General features: G+C 46.4%; 2 protein-coding genes across 10 annotated transcripts in view; one reads left to right on the top strand and one right to left on the bottom strand.

Moving 5' to 3' along the window:
* Positions 1-12,238, top strand: part of MYO7A (myosin VIIA) — an 85,740-nt gene extending 73,502 nt beyond the window's left edge. For 4 of the 6 annotated variants that reach the window (XM_008539313.2, XM_070624000.1, XM_070624001.1 and 1 more), the window contains 7 exons: positions 113-200; positions 382-488; positions 2,923-3,108; positions 3,548-3,664; positions 4,833-4,916; positions 5,829-5,948; positions 6,558-12,238. In XM_008539313.2, the coding sequence (XP_008537535.2) occupies positions 113-200; positions 382-488; positions 2,923-3,108; positions 3,548-3,664; positions 4,833-4,916; positions 5,829-5,948; positions 6,558-6,647 (792 nt within the window). In that variant the 3' untranslated portion in view covers positions 6,648-12,238. Of the gene's footprint in view, positions 1-112; positions 201-381; positions 489-2,922; positions 3,109-3,470; positions 3,665-4,832; positions 4,917-5,828; positions 5,949-6,557 lie in introns of those variants that run through there. The other 2 variants (XR_011541124.1, XM_070624003.1) reach the window with 2 other exon arrangements.
* The window catches only part of GDPD4 (glycerophosphodiester phosphodiesterase domain containing 4), a 122,713-nt gene continuing 110,389 nt past the window's right edge, over positions 8,499-20,822 (bottom strand). For all 4 annotated transcript variants that reach the window (XM_070624004.1, XM_070624007.1, XM_070624005.1 and 1 more), the window contains 4 exons: positions 20,526-20,673; positions 16,418-16,500; positions 15,587-15,639; positions 8,499-9,243 (listed from right to left, as the gene is read on the bottom strand). In XM_070624004.1, coding sequence (XP_070480105.1) covers positions 8,855-9,243; positions 15,587-15,639; positions 16,418-16,500; positions 20,526-20,673 — 673 coding nt within the window. In that variant the 3' untranslated portion in view covers positions 8,499-8,854. The remainder of the gene's footprint in view (positions 9,244-15,586; positions 15,640-16,417; positions 16,501-20,525; positions 20,674-20,822) is intronic.

Below are 20,822 nucleotides of genomic sequence, written 5' to 3'. Positions count from 1 at the left end.
GAATGGGAGTCTTTCTGGAGAAGGGGCCGCCGGGAAGGCCTTGGGTGGGAAAGTCAGAAGAGTCAGTGTTGCTGGAACTAAAATGTGTGGACCAGAATGGCCATGTCCCTAGGTCATCAGCGTCCCCGAGAACGACTTCTTCTTCGACTTCGTTCGACACCTGACGGACTGGATAAAGAAAGCGCGGCCCATCAAGGATGGTAACATGAGGCTGGGTCCTGGGATCCTCTGAGTCCCGGAGCAGGGCAGGTGCCGGCTCAGGGCCATACAGCGAGGCCCACCCGGGTTGGACCTGAGCTAGGGCCACCTCTGGGGCTAGTGCTGAGCATGGGCACCCCCTGTGTTGGGACCCTCTGGGTGACTGCCGGCCCTCTGCCACAGGAATCGTGCCCTCGCTCACGTACCAGGTATTCTTCATGAAGAAGCTGTGGACCACCACAGTGCCGGGGAAGGACCCCATGGCCGACTCCATCTTCCACTATTACCAGGTGGGCCCCCAGCACCTCTCTGCTGCTGTTGCCTCCATGTGCTGCTGGCCTCGCTGTACTTGGACTGTGAAAGCAGAGACCTGCTGTCCTAGCCAGGGGAGGGCGGGGACCCCCTAGAGTGGCCCCACCCAGACCCTTCTCCTTCCTAACCCTCCGGCCCCCGGGGGCTTGCTCATGTCTTCTGAGCTCCCAGTCCCCACCTGTGCAGGCCCTTCCCTTGCTGAGGGGCTGTCCTCGGAATTTGGGATTCTGATGCTACTCTTGCGTGTATCTGAGGCCTCAGTGTGCGTCTGTAGACGTTCTCCAGCTCAGGCACGTGCCTGCGGGAAGCCAGGAGGGCGCTCACATGTTGAGCCCTTATTAGGTGTCTGGAGCTAGTCACTCATTCTGCCCTCCCAACAAACCCCAAGAAGTAGGCATGTTGTTCCCATTTTAAAGAGGGAGAAACTGAGACTCAGAGAGATCAAGTGATGTAATTAGGATCACAGTGGTGGGATTCCAGGTCTTGGCGACCTCAAACTCAGCCATCTTTTCTGGGTTAGCCCATTAACTGTTCTGTGGGGAAGAGAAAGCAGGATGCAGTATAGGCGGGGGAGGCAGAGATGGTGGCTGCCGTGGTAGAGGGAACCCTGGCCTGGGAGTCAGAGAGCTGCCCTCATTCAAACCTGGGATCACCTCTCCCCCACGCCTCCCCCGACCCTCACTCCACGTTGCCCGTTTAGTGAATGGCACCATCAACTACCAGTTCTCCTAAGGCAGACACCCGAGTCAGTCTTGACGTCTCCCTCTCCCGCCTCTCCCTTGTCCCGATCATTCGCCTGCCGACTTTACCTTCTGATATCTCTAAAATCCATCCACGTCTCTCCATCACCACCCCAACCAATGTGGGTGTGTCCGCCATCTTCTCTCATCTGGATGAGCCAGTAACCTTTCCCCTGATCCCCCCCATCCGTGTTTGTCCCCATTCAATCCCTTCTCCACATGGTGGTCATCATGCTTCCCAGGTCCTCTCCGTGGCTCCCCTCGCTCTTAGGGTAGAGCCCCAAGTCCTGACTGTGGCCTGCCTGGTAGGAGGCCACTGCCTACTTCCGCTTCCTTGTCCTCCACCCAGCACCTGTGCTTAGTTCACTCCAACCACATTCTTTCAAATTCTCAGGTTTGCCACAGGGCCTTGGTAATGTCCTCTCTTTTGGGATGCTCATCCCTCGGTTCTTCCCCTCGCCTACTGAGCTTTGAGATGTCAACTCAATCATCTTATCTTAACTGAAGTCTTCCCTGACCCCAAGACTAGATCAGGTCACCTCGTTCTATGCTCTCACAGCACTGAGAACACTGCCTTCAAGGACTGTCATCATACAGTGATTTCGTGTGATGATTAACATCTGCTCTTGCCTTGACTACAGGTTCTATGAGAGTAGGGAGCATATATGTTGTTGCTAAAGGGCCTGGCTCATAGTAGATGCTCCATAGATACTTGTTGGCTGGCTGGATGGGTGACTGTGTGAACTGGTGGCTCAGTGAATGGATGGGTGGAAGGAAGGATGGTGAATGAATTTGTGGGTGGATATTGGTGGGTGGATGGGTGAATGGGTAGGTGGCTGGGGGGGGTGGGTGGGTGGATGGATGGACAAATGGGGAAATGGATGTGGGTAGGTAGATGCATATGGGTAGGTAGGTAGATGGAAGTATGGCTGGGAAGATAGGTGGCTGGGTGGGTAGGTGAAGGGGAAGATAGGTGGGTGAGGAGGTGAAAAGATGGGTGGAAAATAACTGACTCATGTTTCTGACCTGCAGTGTGTCCTCAGGCCAGCGTCAGATTCCCGACACTTCAAACAGCAGATAAGACAGTTACAAGGCTCCAGGAGCCTGTGAGCAGTGCTGGCCCTTTAGAGGCTTCATCTTTTTTTTTTAGTCCACTCCTCATCCTCAGTTTCTCTGGTTCTGGGTCTGGAATCTCAAGGTGGGGAAGGGGCTGGTGCTGCTGCTGAACCAGCAGGTCTCAAGGGAACACAATGGGAGGCGGCCAGCCTGACAGATTTTGTTCCACGGAAGAACAGACCTGGGAGATTAGGGTTGTGGAAGGGTCTCAGGTTCACCAGCTGGTCACTCTGAGTTTCTTCGTCTTTGAAATGGGGCTGCTGGCCTCATGGGGCTGTTATAGGGGAAATGGGATAACATTCATGCCTGGGAGAGGGGAAATGGGATAACATTCATGCCTGGCTCTGCTTCCCAACTGTAATGTGCTGCACCTGTGCAGGCAGAATTGCTGTTCCCTGCACTGTGCCATCTCCCCTCGGGTGGGGAGCAGGGTCAGCTGAGGCTGGAGAAGTAGGTGGGCCCAAATGTGGGGTACGGCAGTAGACCTGGCGTCGGGGTGCAGGGAAGGAGGCTGCTTCCTCCAGGTCTCTCGACGCCCGTGACCTGTCCCTGGCAGGAGTTGCCCAAGTATCTGCGAGGCTACCACAAGTGCACGCGGGAGGAGGTGCTGCAGCTGGGGGCGCTGATCTACAGGGTCAAGTTTGAGGAGGACAAGTCCTACTTCCCCAGCATCCCCAAGCTGCTACGGGAGCTGGTGCCCCAGGACCTCATCCGGCAGATCTCACCTGATGACTGGAAGCGGGTGAGCATGGGGGCGGGGGCAGGAACAGGGGCGCCCCACGAATGGGTCTCTGGGCGCAGCCAGGGTCAAGGGGACAGGTGCTGGCCAGCAGCCCAGGGAAGTATCTCTTGTGGCCCCTGTATTTGATAAGGTCACCCTCCCATTCTCCCTTCCACCTGCTTTAGTCTCCAGTCCTCGAGGCAAAGGATTCAGCTGCCACTTGGCAGTAATTTGTCCTGTCCTGGTTACCATGGTGACCTGCTTTTACTTGCCACTCTTTGGCCTGCTTGCTTGGGGGAGGGAAGGGAGGTCAAGAGTCCATTAACTAGGATGGGGGGGCCTTCATGGCCCCCAAGACCCGCATCCTACTCCTGGCCCTCCAGGGCCATTGACAGCTGCTGACAGTGCGGCTGGGGCAGGAGGGGCTGAGGAGAGGACTCTGAGCCACCCTCCCCTGCAGTCCATCGTCGCCTACTTCAACAAGCACGCGGGGAAGTCCAAGGAGGAGGCGAAGCTGGCCTTCCTGAAGCTCATCTTCAAGTGGCCCACCTTTGGCTCAGCCTTCTTCGAGGTGAAGGTACACTGTGGGCGGCTTCTCAGAGGGAAGGAAGGGGGCAAGGAGTGGGGAAGACAGGGCACAGAGACTCCTCCCCAGGACTGTGGGAAACAGTGATGGCTTCTGCCATGTGCCCTGGCAAGGAAAGGAGAGAAGCACCCTCAGCCTTGTCCCAGCGAGGTGTCTCAGCTAATGCTGAGCCCTGGGCTCTGTCCTGGGACAGAGAGGGACCAGAAGCTCAGCCTGGCAGGGGAAGCAGACATGTAAACAGATCAGAGTAATGGAGGATGATCTGAGCTGTGACGGTGGGGAGCCGTCATTGAGGTGGCAGAGCCTGGAAGGCCTACCCAGACTGTGAAGGTTGAGGAGGCTTCCTGGAGGAGGCAACACTTGAGCTTTCCAGGGAGACCCTGGGGAGAGTGTTCCTGGCAGAGGGCCTAGCGTGAGCAAAGATGCAGAGGTGCGAGAGCTCAGGCCTGGGCAGGATGTGCAGGTGGTTGAGTGTGGAGGGGTGGAGGGTGTGAGGGGAGCAGACTGCCCTGAGAGGCAGGCTGGAGAGCAGGCGAAGGGGTTGGTTTCCTCCTCCAGGTGGCGGTCAGCCTTGGAGGGTTTTAAACAAGGATGGTGGGGCCAGAAGCCCACTCTGACTGTGGGGTGGGGGGTGGATCTGAGCGGCGTGACCAGAGGCAGGAGAACGGTGAAGAGGCTGGTGTGAGAGGATGAGGGAATAGGTCAGGATGGAGAGGAGAGGATGGCCTTCTTACACATCTAGGCTGGGATGCCTTTTGAGAAGCCTGGCTGTGCAAGGAAGAGAGGGAGGGAGGGGCTGGAGGTAGGCATAGTGTTCAGGGAAGGTTTTTAAAGATGACAGACATTTGGGCTGAGAGAGAGGAGACAGCAGAGACTCCTAGAGAAGCAGGAGAGAAGGGAAGAGACTGCTGCTGGGGAGAGTGGGAGAGGGCGTTGTTTGGGGACCCATGAGGGAACTTGGGGTAGCACTGAGGGCCCAGCAGAGGTGGAAACCATGAGGTGGTGGCAGGACATCCAGCACCGCTGCACTCCTGGCACCGGGTCACAGCAGGAGGGGTCAACTCAATCCTAGCTGGGCACCGCTTCGTTCCTGCCCCAAATGCACACAGCCTTTCCTGCTCTGGGTCTCCATCCGATGGTTTCTGGCTTTCTTTACTAGCAAACTACGGAGCCAAACTTCCCTGAGATCCTCTTAATTGCCATCAACAAGTATGGGGTCAGCCTCATCGACCCCAGAACCAAGGTGAGCGGTGACAAGAAGAGCAGGCAGGGCAGGCTTCTCTGTCTGCACCTCTAACAAAGGCCCCCAGCCCCAAACCCTGGAAGCTGCTGCCAGCCACTGTCCTCATTTCATCTGCCCTCTTGGCTACACATCTTGAGAGGGTGTCTGTGTTTTTGTGTCTGCTTCCTTACCCTTCATCCACTCCATCAAAATTGCTCTCCTAGAGTTCCTAATAAACGCCTTGCTACTAAACCCAGTGACCTCTTTTTAGTACCTGGCCTTTCACCGTCCTTTGATGCTCCCAACTGCTCCCTCCTTCCAAGGTGCTCTCTGCCTGTATTGGTCAGGATGGCAGGCTGTGCTGGAGAAACTGCTGCTCTTAGCTATGGCCCAGAGCAGTCCTCACCAAGGGGGCCAGGACACAGGAGGGCTCACAGGACCATTGGTGAAGGGTGCCAACGACCACCATCTTCCCCTTGGCTTCCTGGGCCCCCCTTTCTCGGTTTTTCTCGTATCTCTCTTGGTCATTCCTCTCAGACACTTTTGTGGGCTTCTTCTCTACCCAGCCCATACACATTGTGTTCCCCAAGGCTCTGTCCTGTCTTCTTCTTGTGTCTCTGGACCGTCTCCTCCAGGACCACAGTTTTAGTTCCTTCCAGGCTCCCAAATTTCCAATTCTGGCCCCACATACCCAACAGCCTGCTGGACTTCCTTGAGTGTCCCACCAGCTGCTCCCAGCCAAGGCATGGAGACAGAAAGCACCTGCCTCCCTCAGCAGCTTCACAGCACAGCTGGCCTCTACCCTCTTGCTCCTTTTCTCATATGAGGGCCTGGGACCTTTTGTGTGGGTGGTGTTGGTGGGCTGGAGTTGAGGAGAGTGAGGCGAGAGTGTCCAGGTTGTGCACCTTCTCTCTGCTTTCCCTCCTCCCCCAGGACATCTTGACCACTCACCCCTTCACCAAGATCTCCAACTGGAGCAGCGGCAACACCTACTTCCACATCACCATTGGAAACCTGGTGCGCGGGAGCAAACTGCTCTGTGAGACGTCACTGGTGAGCGCTTTTGCTTCCAGGCTTGGCGGGCTCCCCTGCCTCGCCTGCAACTTCAGCCATCTGCCCAGCCCATGGGACAAACATGAGGGGTGTGCAACTTGGCCTGGGGTCAGGATCAAGAGTCAGGTTGGGGCCAAGGTCAGGTCAGTCTGAAGCTCAGCTTAGGTCTGGGGAAGGGGCTTAATCTGAGGCTGAGGCACAAACTCCTTGTTCAGTAACTATTGTTTGAGTGTCTTCCGTATCTGGGCCCCTGAGATCAACAGTAGAACCATCAGCAATGGTGCCTCCTAGACTGAACTCAGCTTCCAAGGCATAGCTTAACTGGTAGGGCCTGTAGAGGCACTCCTGAGGTAGGCATCTAGGATTTGAGGGGCTCGTGAGCTAGGGCCTTAATGGGGAGTCATAACAGCTTAGAACCCTAGACATCTGGTTGGATGAATCCAGCCCTTCAACTATGCGGCTGGGGAGACCGAGTCTAGAGCAGGACAGGATTTGCCTTTGTCTAGGGTTCTGCCCACTACTGAGTTTCCTGGGAGCTGTGTTTTGGGTCTCAGTGGGCTGGCCCTGTCCCACTTTGTGCTCTGTTTATCTCCTTGCCACTGTTTCCAGGGCTACAAGATGGATGACCTCCTGACTTCCTATATTAGCCAGATGCTCACGGCCATGAGCAAACAGCGGGGCTCCAGGGGTGGCAAGTGAACAGTGGGGAGGTGGCACTGGCCCTGTGCCTGCTCTCTAGGCAGCAGCTGGCTCAGGCTCATCAGCTACATCTGCAACTGGGGAAGAGCTTTGCCATCCAGGCAGGGAGGCCGGGCCAGCCGGCCAACACTGACTGCACCAACTTGGCCTCTGATCCTTCTTCCAGTGAGGCAGCCTTGCTGGGATGCAGAACTCCCCTCCTGAGGCACCTGGGTTGGTTCTGTCCTGGCTTGCTGTGGCCTTCCCAGTTGTAAGAGCCTGTGCTCCTTGGATGCATTTCTTATCTCAGACCAGCCCTACCATGCAACCTCCTTTGACTTTCTGTGCACCACTGGGACAGGGAATCAAGAGGACGACCTAGTTCTCTGTACTGGGAACAATGAAACCAAACCAACCAAACCAAGAGTATTCTGAAACCTAAGGGAGTGGCTTAGTTCCCCTAAGTCCAGGCTCCTCAGCTTGGGTGAGGGACACAGACCACTTTTACAGATTGCAGTGTGAGTGCTGAGCCCCTGCTTGAGTTTCGCCTGATCATCTCAGGGCATAAAGCATGTGTTTCATCTTCTGGCCCTACGGTGTCTGCTGGGGGAAGGGGAGAGGGAGGGGGAGAGTGTGTGGGGCCAGTACGGGGCCCTGTTGGGGAGTGGCCTGTATGACTGTCTCCTTGGTCTGTGCGTGCAGGGCCAAGCTGGTCTGGGTTTGGATGCCTGAGCCCAAGCTGCACTTGAAAGAGGCTTAGAGGGACTTGCTGGGCCCAGGGCAGGTTAGGGGGAAATGCTGGACATCGGCCTGGGAGGTGGGGACCTAAGTGTGCATGGGTTGGGGATCTAGACAAGCTTCTGGGCCTTAACTAGAAAGATCTCCTTGGCTCATCAAGAAACCTCTAAGAACCCCAAGAACAATGCTGCCTCAGGTTAAATCCTATGTCCAGTGGTTACCTGTAAAATGTTACTTTGTGACCAGGATGGAACAACCAAGTTTGTTCATGAACTGGGCCGGTCTGGGGGTGAGGGCTTCAGACAGGGAAGATGTGATTTGGGAGTGGGGCATCCTCCTGGGCTGTCGCTAGGATGAGTGCCAAGAGAAGAGAGAGTGAAGAACTCCCTTCAGGTGGGCATGTTTGTGATCTGTCCTCAAGGTCCCCCTGATACCTCAGCAGAGTCAAGTCCTGCTTACCCTCACACTCAAGTGTCTGGGGTCGTCTGCATCTAGGTGCCCAACACTTTGCAGACAGTGCTATTCCTGTTCTCCCTAGCTACCTGTGTGGGAGGGGGAGCGGTTGGTTGTGGAAATGGAGGCCCCAGATCAGACAGCCCTGCTTTCTGGGATGATAATTTGGATGTCTGAGGCAGCCCTACGCCACCAATGTTTGCAGGACTCCACAGTCAGCCCAGGACAAATGTGAGCCAGAAGAAAGGTGCTGCGGTGGTCTGTCTCTACACCGTCACTGTACAGCTGGGGATACTGAGGCCCAGAGAGTGTGTGGATAGGTGAAGGTCACATAGTGGAACTAAATTCACTGCCCCTAATATTAGGCTCTCAGAAAGAAGTGGCTCCAAATGCTCGCTCTAAGCTCTAGTTTCCCTTCAAGGCCAAAGGCTATTGGGTGGACATGGGATTATGCACATCATCCCATTGGGGAATAAGCCATCAACAAGCTATTAGGAAGCATCCCACTGCACACTAGATCACAGAATGTGTATGTGGGATGAAATCTCTGCCCCTGACTCATGCCCGTGCCACCTCTCATTCTCTTACTCAGGATGGCATCACTTTTGCGCTCATCTCCTAGTCTTTGTCAGTCTGAGTAACCAGAAAGGGATCCAAAGAAGACACGATTAACCTTCTGGCTTCCTGAGAGGTTGCCTTTATTTACAGGCTGATGTTCACCACAGCCACTCCTGCAGCAGGGAATACTATGAAGGGTTAGGATGAGACAAACCCTCCAACACCCAGAGAACAACCAGCTCCAGCTCCAAGACCACAACTCTTTTTCCCTTGCCCATCCCCTTGAGGTACAATCTTTATATAAAGGTTAGACCAGAATGGCTCTCCTGCACCCTTTCTTGACTACCCGCCCCCATCATCACCCTTAGACACAGAGAGGAAGAGGAAGAAAGGGGCAAGATGTGGCTAATTATTCTTGAAGACAGCCCAAAGGAGGAGAAGGACATGCTGGATGTGGTGGAAAACATAATAAAAGATGATTATTGGGAGGATTCAACAATGGGGGTGTAATCTGGTTGTGTTTCAGGATGAGGGACCTCTGCAGAAGAAATTGTTGGTTCATTCGCCTTCAAGTCAGGCAAAGCAGTTTTGTGGGTGGCCTCTCTGGTGGGTTCCTGGGCGAGTTCAAAGTCCTCCTGGGTGGGCACTGGTTGTGTTACGTCATCTTTGACAGGCTTCAGTGGTTTGCTGGCTTTCTCCTCAGGGACTGCTGAAAACTGCTGAGGGCCTGGGTGTTTCCTTGTGCTTCTGGTTAAAGCTGGGGTGAGGGCTTCTAAAGTCCAAGGGCTTTCCTTAACTCGGGGGGGTGGTTTGGATATAACAGAAGCTCCTGACTTCTTAGTTTTTCCCTTTGGGAGGTTCCGAGTATCTGTGGGATGGAAAAGACAAAAATGTATTCCTCAACTGTCACTTCTCCAGTCTTTGCTGGTCACGTGGTGAAATCCTAGTCATCTTGAAAATGTTAGTCCCTTACTTACCATCTCAGGCTCCTTCCCCCTAGTTCTCTCCCTATCCCAGACTTTGTGCAGACTTTATTGCGGTCCTCCAATTCAGCATGGTGCTGGAGTTTGAGTCTATTGTATGAGGTTCTGGCTCACCGTGGCAGCTCTCAGAAGGGAGAGACTGATATTTGCTTAAAGTTCATGCATTTCACAACCTCTGCTTCCAAGTCAGTTTGAATAGAAAAATGAACACATCCTTAATTAGAACAGGAGCTTTTTAAAGGCAGAGACTTTATCTTGCTTGCCACTGCATATAGAGTGCTCAGAAGTATCTGTCACACAATAAGTGCTCAAAAAAATAATTTTTATCTGATGGAAAAAATAGATGATGGAAGCTTCTTCCAGTGATGGAGCTAGGAAATTGACTCTTATCAAAGACAAATTAAAAACTGGATAATATACCAAACCAAGAAAACATCTTAAATTTATCTAAGAATTTACAACATGGTAAGGAACTATGGGGCCAAAATCTAGAAGAAAGTGAGAATCCAAAGAAGCCAGCCCAGAACTCAGTTATTTTTGCCCTGAGTGTAATTTCAATCTTGAAGAAACAGGTGTACATGTGAGCTTTATTGTTTGTCAGCTTCACAAGAGGGTTTTTTATTGCACTTGAACTGAATTTGTAAGTAAGTTTCATGACAACTAACATCTGTAACATTAGGTGTTCTAACTCATGAACGTGGTATATTGCTCCATTTATTCAGGTCTTTGTCTCAGTACACTTTTGTAGTTTTCAGTGACCAATTATATATCTTCTTTGAAAGGGCTTGCAACATTTTCCTTAAGTTCATTCTTATTTTATGTTTTTGTGCTGTTGTAAATGATGCTATTTAAAATTTTTTAGAATACTTTTCGTATATTCACCTTGTATCCTGAGACATTGCTTAACTCACTTATTAGTTCCAGTAGGTTTGTTTGTTGTTTGAATCTTTAGAATTTTTTAATGTAAATAATAATATCTTTAAATCAGGAGTTTTATTTCTTCCATTATGTCTGTTATTTATCTTAGTAAACTGGCTAGGATCTCCAGTACAGTGCTGAATACAAGAGGTGAGAGCAGATACACTTGCCTTATTTCTGATCTTGGAAAATATTCATTGTTTCACCATTAAAAATGATACTGGCTGAAGAGGTTTTTTGTAAATATCTTCCATCAGATTGAGGAAGTTTCATTCTATTCCCAGTTTGTGCAGAGCTTTTATCATAAATGGGTGTTGACTTTTGTCAATACACTTTTTCTCCTGTATTTTGTTGATATGGTGAATTATGTTAATTTTCAAATGATGTATCCATCGTGACTACTGGGCTAAACCGCACTTGCTCATGATCTATCATCCTTTTTATAGAGTAATGGATTCAATTTGCTATTATTTTGTTAAGGATTTTTATGTCTGTAAATCTAGTTCTTGAAATGTCTTTGTTAGGTTTTATATGAGAGTATTGCTGGCCTCAAAGAATCAGCTAGGAAGTGTTCCTTCCTCTTCTTTGTTTCTGAGTTGGTATAAGATGAGCATTTCTTAAATATTTGATTAACCAGTGAAACTTTTTGGGCCTGGACTTTTCTTTGTGGCGAGATTTTTGATATACGAATTTGATTCTGATAGTGAGTTGTTAAAAATTTCTATTTCTTCTCTCAGTTCTCTTAAGTTGTGTATTTCAAGGAATTTGCCTGCTTCCTTTAAGTTGTCAAATTTAATGGCATTAAAACACTCATAATTTTCTTTTTTATGTCTAGGATCTGGAGAAACAGTCCCTCTTTCATTTATCATTCATCATGTTGACAATCTCTCTCGTCTGCTAAGAGTTTATCAATTTTATTAATCTTTTCAAAGAACTAACATTTTCTCTGTTTGTAGTTTTTGTATTTTATTGATTCCTGCTATCTTTATTCTTTCTTTCCTTATACTTTAGGAAAAATTTACTCTTCTTTTTCTAGATTCTTAAGGTAGAAACTTAATATTAAACCTTTCTTTCTTCCAACATTTAAACTTACAAATTTCCCTCTAAGTCCTGCTTTAGCTGTGCCCCACAAATTTTGCTATCGTATATGTATTATCCTTTAGTTAAAAATATTTTCTAATTTCCCTTGTGATTTATCCCTTGATCAATGGGATGTGTAGAAATATGTTGATTTCCAGCATTTAGAGGCTCATCTAGATATTTTATTGATGTTTGTTCCTAATTTAATTTTATTGTGGTCACAGAACATATTCTGAAGATTTCAGTTTTTTGGAAGTTATTTATTGAGACTTGTTTTATGGCTTGTCATGTGGTCTATTTTGGCAAATATGCCTTGTACATTTGAAAATATTGTACATTCTGCAGTTGTTGGATGGATTCAATTTGGTATTGAATATACTGTTTTATGTCAGTTAGGTCAAGGTAGCTGAAAAGTGTTTAGATTTCTGTATCCTTTCTGATTTTATTTTTTGTGTGTTTAGTTGTTATTTCAGGTACTGAGAGAGGAATGTTAAAATTTTCAACTGTGATTTCTCTTTCAGTTTTTGTTTCAGGTGTTTTGAAACTCTGTTATTAAGTGTACACACAATTATGATTATAATGCCTTCCTGATACGTTGACCTTTTCATCACTATGAAATCTTTGTTTCCAGTAATGTTCCATGTTTTGAAGTATATTTTTTCAGATATTGTTTATAATGCTTATTGTTATGCATGGCATATCATTTTCCCATCCTTTCACTTTTAATCTATTTGTGTTTTTGTATCTTAAGTATTTCTTTTGTAGACAGCACATGGTTGGGTCTTGATTTTTTCTATCCAGTCTGAAAATCTCTCCTTCTGATTTCGGTATTTGCTCCATTTATATTTAATGTAATTAATAAAATGGTTAGATATATGATTACCATGTTTCAACTTGTTTTCTATTTGTTTTGTCTGTTATTTTGCTTTCTTTGTTCTCTCTTTCCTGAATCCATCTGCTATAGAGATATCTGCCTGCTGGCTTTGAAAAAGTAAGCTACCATGTGATAAGAGGGCCATATGGCTAGGACACAAAAGTGGACTCTAGGAGCTCAGAGCAAAGCCCTGCCAACAGTGATCAAGAAAACAGGGATGACTTCAATCCTACAACTGAAAGGAAGTAAATTCTGCCAACAATCAGTGAGCTTGGAAAAGGACTCTGAAGTCTCAGATGAGATTGCAGCCTAGGACAACACCTTGATTTTAAACTGGTGAGACCTAAGCAGCAGACCTAGCTAATCCATGCCTGGGCCCTTGGCCCACAGAAACTGTGAGATGATAAATTTGTATAGTTTTAAGCTGCTAGATTTGTGGTACTTTGTTACACAGCAATAAAAAAAACTAATGCATACAGCAATAGAATCTACCAAAAATGAAGCATAGAAACTAAATAGGTTAAAAATAAAAATGAACAAAGTCTCAGTATCCTATAGGATAACATCAAACTGTCCAACATCAATGTAACTGGAATCCCAGAAAGAGGGTAGGGGCAGAAAAATATTTGTAAAAATAAACACTAAAAATTTATCCAATTTGATGAAAATTATACTCTGATCTAAGAAGTTCAGCAAACTCCAAGCAGCATAGACAGACACACTCACATACACTAAGGTAAATCATAATCAAATTACTTAAAACCAGTAATAAAGGGAACAATCTCAAAAAGCAGTCAGAGAAAAAGGACATATTACGAGTAGAGGAAGAAAGATAAGAAAATGGAAGACTTTTTCTTTTTTAAGACTATTCATAGGAAACTATATGAGACATAACACAAAGGATTTACCGCTGAAAAATACATCCCAAAGCTAGAAAGACGATCAGTGGCTTCTGGTGGCATCAGCAGGTACAGCAGTACATGCCCATCCTAGAGGTGGTTGTGGTGCAAGATGTGACAGTGTGCTTAGTGTTCAAGGCTCTATTCTCCTCAACCTGAATGGATATTGGCTGTGGTTTGGGCTTTCCAGTCTTCCTTGTTCCTTCCCTGATTCTAAACTTGGTCCTGCACCTTCTAGGGGTCTCTTGGAGGTACTCAAACAGCCTTTTGATACATTTTCTTTCTGCTTATATCAAGCAAAATTGGTTTCTGTAACAGGCAACTGAAAACTCTTAAAAACAGGAAAAACTCTTATTTTCTACTCACCTTATTTTCTTATCATCATTTCAATACGGTGGGGAGTTGGGGTCAAGTTAACTAAATACTTTTTCTAAAACATTATAGCCACTTCATTCATCCAAATTCATACAGTTCTTTGAATTTTCCTTCGAAATTTCTCTCTCTCCCACGCCTTCCTAACCATTCCCATGTTCTTTTCACGTCTTGGCTGGCTGCTGTTCTGGGCTGACTCGTGCATCCCTCGAATCCAAATGTTGAAGCCCTAATGCTGAGAACTTCAAAATCTGACTGTATTTGGAGGTGGGGACTTTAAAGAAGTGATCGAAAGGAAGCTATTGGGGTGGGCCCTAATTCAGTCTCACTGGAGAAGAGAAAATTTGGATGCAGAGACACCCTGGGGGTGCGTGTGTGCACAGAGGAAACACTGTGTGAGGACACAGCAAGGAGGCGGCCACCTGCAAGCCAAGGAGAGAGGCCTCAGAAGAAACCAAACTTGCTGACACATTGAGTTTGGACTTCCAGCCTCCAGAATTGTGAGAAAATAAATGTCTGTTGTTTAAGTCACCTAGTCTGTGGTATTTTGTCATGGCAGCCCTAGAAAACTAATACAACTACTGAAAGTTATAGGGTGGCTGGAATACAGCCTTCAGACTTCTTAACAGCCAAGAGAGTGATCTTCTTAAAGTCTGTGTAATTCAAGTGTTACTTGAGGTCTCTCTGCCCCTTGAGAGATTTGAGTGAGCTTGGTTTGAACTTTCAGTTTCATAGTGGGAAAGACCATTGCCCTCCATTTAATTTTTTCAAATTTCTGAATTTATTCTTTCATGGTCCCAGTGGATACATTCCTGCAATTCTAAGTATTGTATCAGTTCAACTCTCTGCCAGCTGGTAAATAGCATCTGAGGATCTTTACCACTGTCCACAATGAGTTAATTCATGATTTTGTGACCGTACCAACTTTACTTAAGGCTGCAGGATCTATGGAAGGAAACTATATCATGTACTACACAGTCCTCTGCCTCCTGATTGGTTTTCCCTTTGACTTTGGCTTCCCAAACCAGTAACTCACTGTGTGATTATCCCCACAACCTCTCAAAAAATAAAATCTAGCTCTCCTTGTATTTACTGGGCCTATCTCACTTCCTCAGCCTCTGAGTTATTCTACTGAATAATATTAAGTTACTCTGTTATTCCATCCCTCTACACAGAAATCTAAGCATAGTGCTCCCTTGTCTTTTTTTGTTTTGTTTTGAGGAAGATTAGCCCTGAGCTAACTCCGCTGCCAATCCTCCACTTTTTTTTTTTTGTTGAGGAAGACTGGCCCTGAACTAACATCCGTGCCCATCTTCCTCTACTTTATATGGGGGATGCCTACCACAGCATGGCTTGCCAAGTGGTGCCATGTCCGCACCCGGGATCTGAACTGGCGAACCCCAGGCCACCAAAGCGGAACATGCGCACTTAACTGCTGTACCACTGGGCTGGCCCCTGCTCCTTTGCTTGAAACTCATTTGCCATCTCCCGATTGCTTATATGCAGAGCGCAGACTCTAGTCCAGCATTCCAGGGTCTCAGCAGTTTTCTCCCTCCACCTTCCAACATATATCACCGATAACTGTAGCCCCATAAGAAACATTCCGCCCTAATGGGCATGGCAGCTACTCTGTCCTGGACTCAGGTGCCTGGTCCAATGGCATCAACGGCTCTACTTTTGCCTGCTTCCTCACTGCTCTCTGTGGGCCAGCCCTCCTCTTTCTTGGGCCAGCCTCCATAGAGAGCTTTCAGTTATCTTGAATCCCTCTCAGAGTGCCTGGCACAAGTGGGTATTCGATAACTGTCTGGTGAATGAATATATGAACAGGTGAACAAATAAACACCCATGTTCAGAATTTTCCAAGGGGTCTCACTGTTTAGAGGGTGAAGTCCAAAACGAAGCTGGATGTGAGGGCCCTCCAGAAATCTGTGCCTAGCCTCCACTTCTCAACTTCTCCCTGGTCCCTACCTCTCCAATTTCCCTGACTCCCTTAGCTCTTCTGAGAGACATGAAAAGCAGGCCCTGTGTCCTGGAGGCAATGAGTAGGGATGAACAGATAGGAGTGGGCTAGCCCTCTGACTTTACCTTTATGAGTACTGGTGCTTTTGAAGAATTTTTCTTTTTCGTTCTCATTCCACCTGGAAGGAAGCAGACTATCAATGAGCATCACAGACCTCTTCCAAAAAAAGGCAATAATCCAAGGCAGTGGCCAGAAAAATACATTATCAAGTCTCACTTAAGCAGAGGGTTTGTACTTTCCACCTTTAAAGGATAACTTTCAAATGAAGAAAAGATGAGCATGATGAGGTCTAAACAACCATAGTCTCCTGTAGCTGAAATTCTTCTACTAGGATGTTCCCTCTCCCATTTTGAATCTTGCAATCCTGTAGCATTTGCCCTGCAAGAATTCTCAAATCTCATTTTCTTGGGCAGATAAAAAGACTATGGCCTGGAAAAGGGCAATGATTTTCCTAGGGTCACCCAGCAACTAAGGGGCGAAGCCAGGGCTAAAACCCAGGCTTCTTGGTTTGTGAACTTGCTCTTGCAGAGCATGCTGCTATGTCCAGTTTCATGGAAGGTGCGAAGATGGAGGCATTTGTTCTGGAAAACCTTCAACCCCTGTCCTCTCTCAACTGATCCACACTGAATATGTAGTAATAGGCTTTGACTAAGCTTTAGTGAGAGTCCTCAGAGTACTGTCTCGTGTTGAGGAGGTGGAAGGGGTGTGAGGAGCTGCAGGCAGCATGAGAAGAAATGAGAGGTTCAGATTATAAACCCTATCTTCCTGACAATTTGCCATGTGGGATTACAGGAAGAGTGTAAAAGAGTATAACTGTTTTCTCTCAACTTTCCATAAGAATCACTTATACTTTTATTTTGGGAAAAATTCATTTAAAATTACAAATATATGCTTACCAATGAAAATAAAATATGGCAACAATGAAAATTGCAGAAACACTATCCACGAAAAGCCACATGAAGACATAGTAATTTGGCGTCTGCAACACAGAAAACAAACCACAAAGAACTTTACAGTTGGAAGGGATTTAGATCATATGGGCCAAGTCCCTTGCTCCCCTGCGAGGGCTGGGGGAGGTGGTGGCAGACCAAGTGGAGGAACCTTTATTGATGCAGTGGTCTCAAACACAGAGAATACCTGTGCTATCCTAACAATCACCGCTTACATGTGCTGGGGGCTCTACAAGTGATAAAACGCTTCACACCCTTCACCTTCCTTGACCCTCAAGACAGGGGTCTGAGAGAGCCCCTGAGAAGTCACACAGCAAGTCTATTCTGGACCCAGGACTACAGGCTAAGTTTCTTGACCTCCAGTGCTCTGTTTGCATGGCTTCCCCAGCTGGCTGTGCATCCAAATCTACCTGGGCAGCTTTTAGTAATACAGGTTCCTGGTCTCACTACAGACCTCAGGAATTTGAATTTCTGCATTTTTTAAAAAGCTCCCCAGGTGATGCTAAAACAACTAGTCTGTGAACTAGCATTTAGGAATCATTGTTCGAAATCATCATGCTTCAAAGAAAGATGACGAAACTCTAATTTTCCCTTACCTAACATGCCCTCTTCTCCACACTCCTTGACTGAATATCACTCATTCCCCAGAGCTCCAGCTCCTAGGTCCTCTTGTGTGTTTTATAATTCCCTGGTTTGATCATCCCTTTCCACTCCATTGTTCTCCCTCCAATTGTACTTGATGCTACCGGGGCTGGCACTTTTTATTCTTTCTTAGGTCATTCTCCACCCTATCCCAAGGCCTTGCCTTGGATTGAACAGTAATACTAATAATAAGAATAACACTAATGATCAATAATGATAACAATAACTAACAACTAATGAGCATTTATAGGAGCTAAGGAAGTGTTCTAAGTACTTTAAGAGTATTTTCACACCTAATCCTCACAACAGCCCTACTAGGCAGGTACAGTAGAAGCTCTTAACCAACTTCCACTAAACTGAGGCTCTTAATCCTTTTGGGAAACATACTGACTAATGCCTTGGCCTACTCCAGGATGCCCACCAGGTGAGCTGAACGTTCACCACAAATCAGTTGTTCTTGCTCCCCAAATGGCTTAGAACAGTTGTACTTGTTGTTATAATTGTGCAGTGTAATTAAACGTTACCTAAATTTGTAAAATTTGAGTGAAAAAAAAGTACAGCATTTCCAAGAAAACTAAGTCAATGCTTCAAAAAACTCAGTGAAGACAGCATAGGTCATTAAAAAGTAAACTGCAAGTGAATTAGGTGTGAGTGAAACACTGTAAGAGATTGGGGCAGGAGAATTATAAAAATGAGTGCATTCTTCATTCAGATTGTTTTTTCTAACGACTTTAAGTTTTTGTTCTGCTTTAAAGAAACAAAACTTAGAAACCATAGTTGGTTCATTTGGATGTTTCAATAATCAAGAGAATACAGAATTCAAATAGCTGAAGTATCCTCAAAGAAAAGATCTTGACTCTATGTCAAAGGAGTGAATATTTTAAATTAAAATAAAATGTGTGAGGTATGTGTGTGGTAGATTGTTTGGAAAAATGACCACAATATTCCTCCCAAAATGCAGGCTCCTATGCAATGTGACTTTACTGTGTCACCTTGAATCTGGACTTGGCCATGTGATTTTCTTTGGCCAATGGAACATTAGCAAATATCACACCGGAAGAACCTTGAAAAGTGCATGTGCATTGGGTCTTGATTTTTGCTGCTGGGAACCCATTGCCACCAGGTGAACATGTTCAAGTTGGCCTCCTTCAGGATGAGTGACCACATGAAGAGAGATTCTCTCAGTAAGACCCTAGACATATGACTAAGGCCATCCTAGACTATCCAGCCCAGACAAGCAGGCTCAGACCAGAGGAAATATTGAACCATCATATAGAATGTGACAAATAAAAAATATTTGTCTTAAGCTACTAAGTTTTAGGTGGTTCTTTTTGAAGTAGTAAAAGCTGATAGACATATATCATTTTTAAATGATTCTCCACTTCCATTTTTTCAACAGACCAATGATTAGACCAGATTGCGTTGGATAAATGTGCTTCTACTGTACTATTATTATCCCCAATTTACAACTAAAAAAACTGAGGCACAGACAAGTTAACTAACATTTCTAAGTTCACACAGTAAGAAGCACAGCCAAGATTTGATCTGCATATTCTAACTCCAGAGTGTGGGCTGCTTGGGAAAACCCGTGCGATACTGGCCCCACATCCCTGAACAAAGTGACATTGGGTCCTTTAAAAAAGCCCCAGCCAGGTGGAGGAGGAAGTCTTTCTTTTTAACTTATATCCTTTTATACTTTTTGAATTTTGAGTCACATGAATTTATTATCAATTCAAATATTATTGAATCAAGTGTTAAAACAAAAGGTTTTAGTTAATAACATTTTATTTAATATACCCAGCGGGACAATTTTGAGACATTACTGATTTAGGGGGATAGGATTATAGAGGGGTGTGTTGCTTTCTAATTTACGCATTTTTGTAATGACTGAATTTTATATAACGAACAAGTTTACTTTGTAATCAATTTTTAAAAATAAAAATGTTAGAAAAACATATAGTACATACATGAAGGGGTATTGTATGGGGACACATAAGTTAAGAAGCTTCACCTATGCCAAGAGATCTGCCATCCAAGGTTTCTTTCAGGGTCATCTCCAGAAAGCTGCTCAGGCCACCAAGACAGAAAGGGTCAGCAATTTTACACTGCCACCAGAGGGCCTCAATGCAGTACTGGCCCTATGAGAATGTGCCCTTTACCCTGATCCCCCTTCTCTTGGTCCTGACCCTGAATAGGTCAGAAACAGAGGCTAAGGCTGGAGGTATGGAGAAGGCAATCTGAAACATTTAGGCTTCTCTGCCTAAACCTTTACTTTTTTTTTTTTTTCTCCCTAAAGCCCCCTGGTACATAGTTGTATATTCTTCGTTGTGGGTCCTTCTAGCTGTGGCATGTGGGACGCTGCCTCAGTGGTTTTGATGAGGAATGCCATGTCCGCGCCCAGGATTCGAACCAACGAAACACTGGGCCGCCTGCAGCGGAGTGCGCAAACTTAACCACTTGGCCACGGGGCCAGCCCCTAAAGCTTTACTTTTAAGGCAGTTTGGAGTCTGGGCTGGACACTTAAATTTTGAATTGAGGCTTTTTGGTGACTACAAGTGAACTTTTACAAATTACTTAAGAGTGACTAGGAAAGCTATGGGACCTGAGCAAGATTTCATTCAGGAGCAGAGAAAGGCCTAGCTCACAGAGCAGCTTAAAGAGTCAACGGAGAGAAATGAAGCTGTTTCCTGTTATATGCCATTGTGTCCCACTCAGTCAATCTACTCTACACAGACAAGAATAAAGGACTCTGTTGCAGTTAATTGGTTAGCCAGGGGTCCCTCCACAGATAATAATAGATAGGATTTAGCTGAGATTCTAACCCAGATCTTCAGGTCCCCAAGCCTCTGGCAATAAGCAGTAGCAGGGCCAGAAGGGGAAATCAAGCTAGGTGACTGGACAGTGGCTCTTGTCTTCAAAAGCATTTTTTTCAGTACACATGGTTTTCACTTGGGGGTCAAGGACATTGGTTTTCTCTCTATATCCTGTGCTACTGTCATTGTTGCCATTCCCCTAGGAAGGTAGGGCTGCAGTAACAAAACTCTGGAGTTAGACCTCAATCTGAATCTTGCATCATGCAACCATGTGCAAGGATCTTAATATCTTTGAGCTTCAGTTTCCTCATTGGGATAATAACAGTGGCTAACTCAGGGGATTAAATTACACAATGCATGAAAAGCACATTGTGAGGATTCAATATATGGCAATTATTATAAGAATATTAATTTTCCCCTGAAAATTACACAAGGATCTGGGTTAGAGAAGGAAGGACGCCACATCGTCAACATTCAAAGAAGTCTCTGCTCTTGAGTAGCTCTCCTGGGGACTGCACAGTACGCAACGTAGAGATGGGGTGGCAGACATAGACTCCTACTGTACCAGACTTGGAAGAAAATGTGGACAACAAGCTCACCATAAAGAAGTAAGGGTGATTTAGCTGACTTAGGGTCTGAATGTTGTCCGTGGTCACGGAGTGAATCCTGGAGCACCAGGCCAGTGAGTAGAGCCAAGGCTCATTCACGAGGTATAAGTTGATGGTGATGTTAGCTGCTTTATAGTCTCTGGAAAAAAACAGAACCCACAGGGGATTTAGACTTAATCTCACTCTCATTATATAAAAGGGGAACAGCCACCATGCTGTGAAAGGCTGTTGCTTAAAGTGCCAGAAGCAGCTGGTCCTGGGACAACTTATGACATGACCTGTAGAATG

This window comes from Equus przewalskii, chromosome 6 (genome assembly GCF_037783145.1).
Source record: "Equus przewalskii isolate Varuska chromosome 6, EquPr2, whole genome shotgun sequence".
Taxonomy (NCBI): domain Eukaryota; kingdom Metazoa; phylum Chordata; class Mammalia; order Perissodactyla; family Equidae; genus Equus; species Equus przewalskii.
This window is presented reverse-complemented; position numbering and strand designations above follow the sequence as displayed.